Source organism: Sceloporus undulatus, chromosome 1, assembly GCF_019175285.1.
Source record: "Sceloporus undulatus isolate JIND9_A2432 ecotype Alabama chromosome 1, SceUnd_v1.1, whole genome shotgun sequence".
NCBI classification, from domain to species: domain Eukaryota; kingdom Metazoa; phylum Chordata; class Lepidosauria; order Squamata; family Phrynosomatidae; genus Sceloporus; species Sceloporus undulatus.
Window position 1 is genome coordinate 318,625,107 of NC_056522.1, and position 1,106 is coordinate 318,626,212.

At 46.2% G+C, this 1,106-nt stretch overlaps 1 protein-coding gene across 1 annotated transcript in view; it reads left to right on the forward strand.

Annotated features, from left to right (window-relative positions):
* Window positions 1-366: 366 nt before the first annotated feature.
* The window catches only part of LOC121926764 (cytosolic phospholipase A2 epsilon-like), a 51,935-nt gene continuing 51,195 nt past the window's right edge, over window positions 367-1,106 (forward strand). Inside the window, exon 1 of the mRNA XM_042460027.1 lies at window positions 367-439. Coding sequence (XP_042315961.1) covers window positions 367-439 — 73 coding nt within the window. The remainder of the gene's footprint in view (window positions 440-1,106) is intronic.

Below are 1,106 nucleotides of genomic sequence, written 5' to 3' on the forward strand. Positions count from 1 at the left end.
AGTACAAGATCCAGAAACCTCCAGCTAGCATGCCCATACTGGCTCAGAATTTGGGGGCATGTTGCGCAGGAGGTAATTTTTCCAAACTCCATTTCAAGCATATACACTTATGCAATGGTTGGGATGATCCAATAATATCTCCTGATATCACTGTTTCACAGGTGAGAATATCTGGTGCAAGCTTTCAGCAGAAGGCCTATGACTTTTCAAATGTTTAGTCCTGTTTTAAAGGAAGCACATTATAAGCACATTTAACCATCACCATCTGTAATTTGTTTTACTGGTTTGGAAAGTTGAGTCTGTTGAATACCCTATTCAGATAAGCATATTTTAAGAAAACACTTTGTATTTGTTGTCTATCCATAGATGGAGGACTCTCCTTGCTATTTGCTGACTGTGAAAATCATACAGATAAAAAATCTACGAAAGGCAGATTTATGTGAGTATCCTGATGGTTTCAGAAATCCATGGGAATATTAACTACTATTGGGAATCTGTGCATCAACTGTTAAGTTGCCCTCATGTGGAACATTCATTGGATGGCTCCTTACATATAGCCAAAAAAACAAACGCAGATTTTCATACAGTTAAACCTTTGGGGGAACTGTTCCAGACCCCTTGTGGATATGAAAAAATATGGGACTTCAAGTCCCATTGTCCCTAATGGCGGTGCAATATGTGCTCAGCTGCTAGCATGGCTATATGGTAGGGTTGCCATACATCAGGACTGCCAAACCGGGACAAATGTAGGATATTTTTTTAAAATGGAGGACACCCCGCGCCCCTTCCAGGCCTCTGAAGAGACTGAGGGCTCCTTAAAGGCCAGGAAGGGGCGTGGGGCATCCTCCATTTAATTAAAAAAAGTGTCCTACAAAAAAAGTGTCCCTCCTTCCTGGCCTCTGAGGAGATCAGCCAGGAAGGGGCGTGGGGACCAGCCGCGATCGCGGCTGGCCTCCTCCCTCTTCCCTGGCTTCTAAGGAGGCCCAGGCCTCCTTAGAAGCCAGGAAGGGGCGCGGGGACCAGCTGCGATCGCCGCGATCATGGCCAGCCTCCTCCCTCTTCCCTGGCTTCTAAGGAGGCCCAGGCCTCCTTAGAAGCCAGGAAGG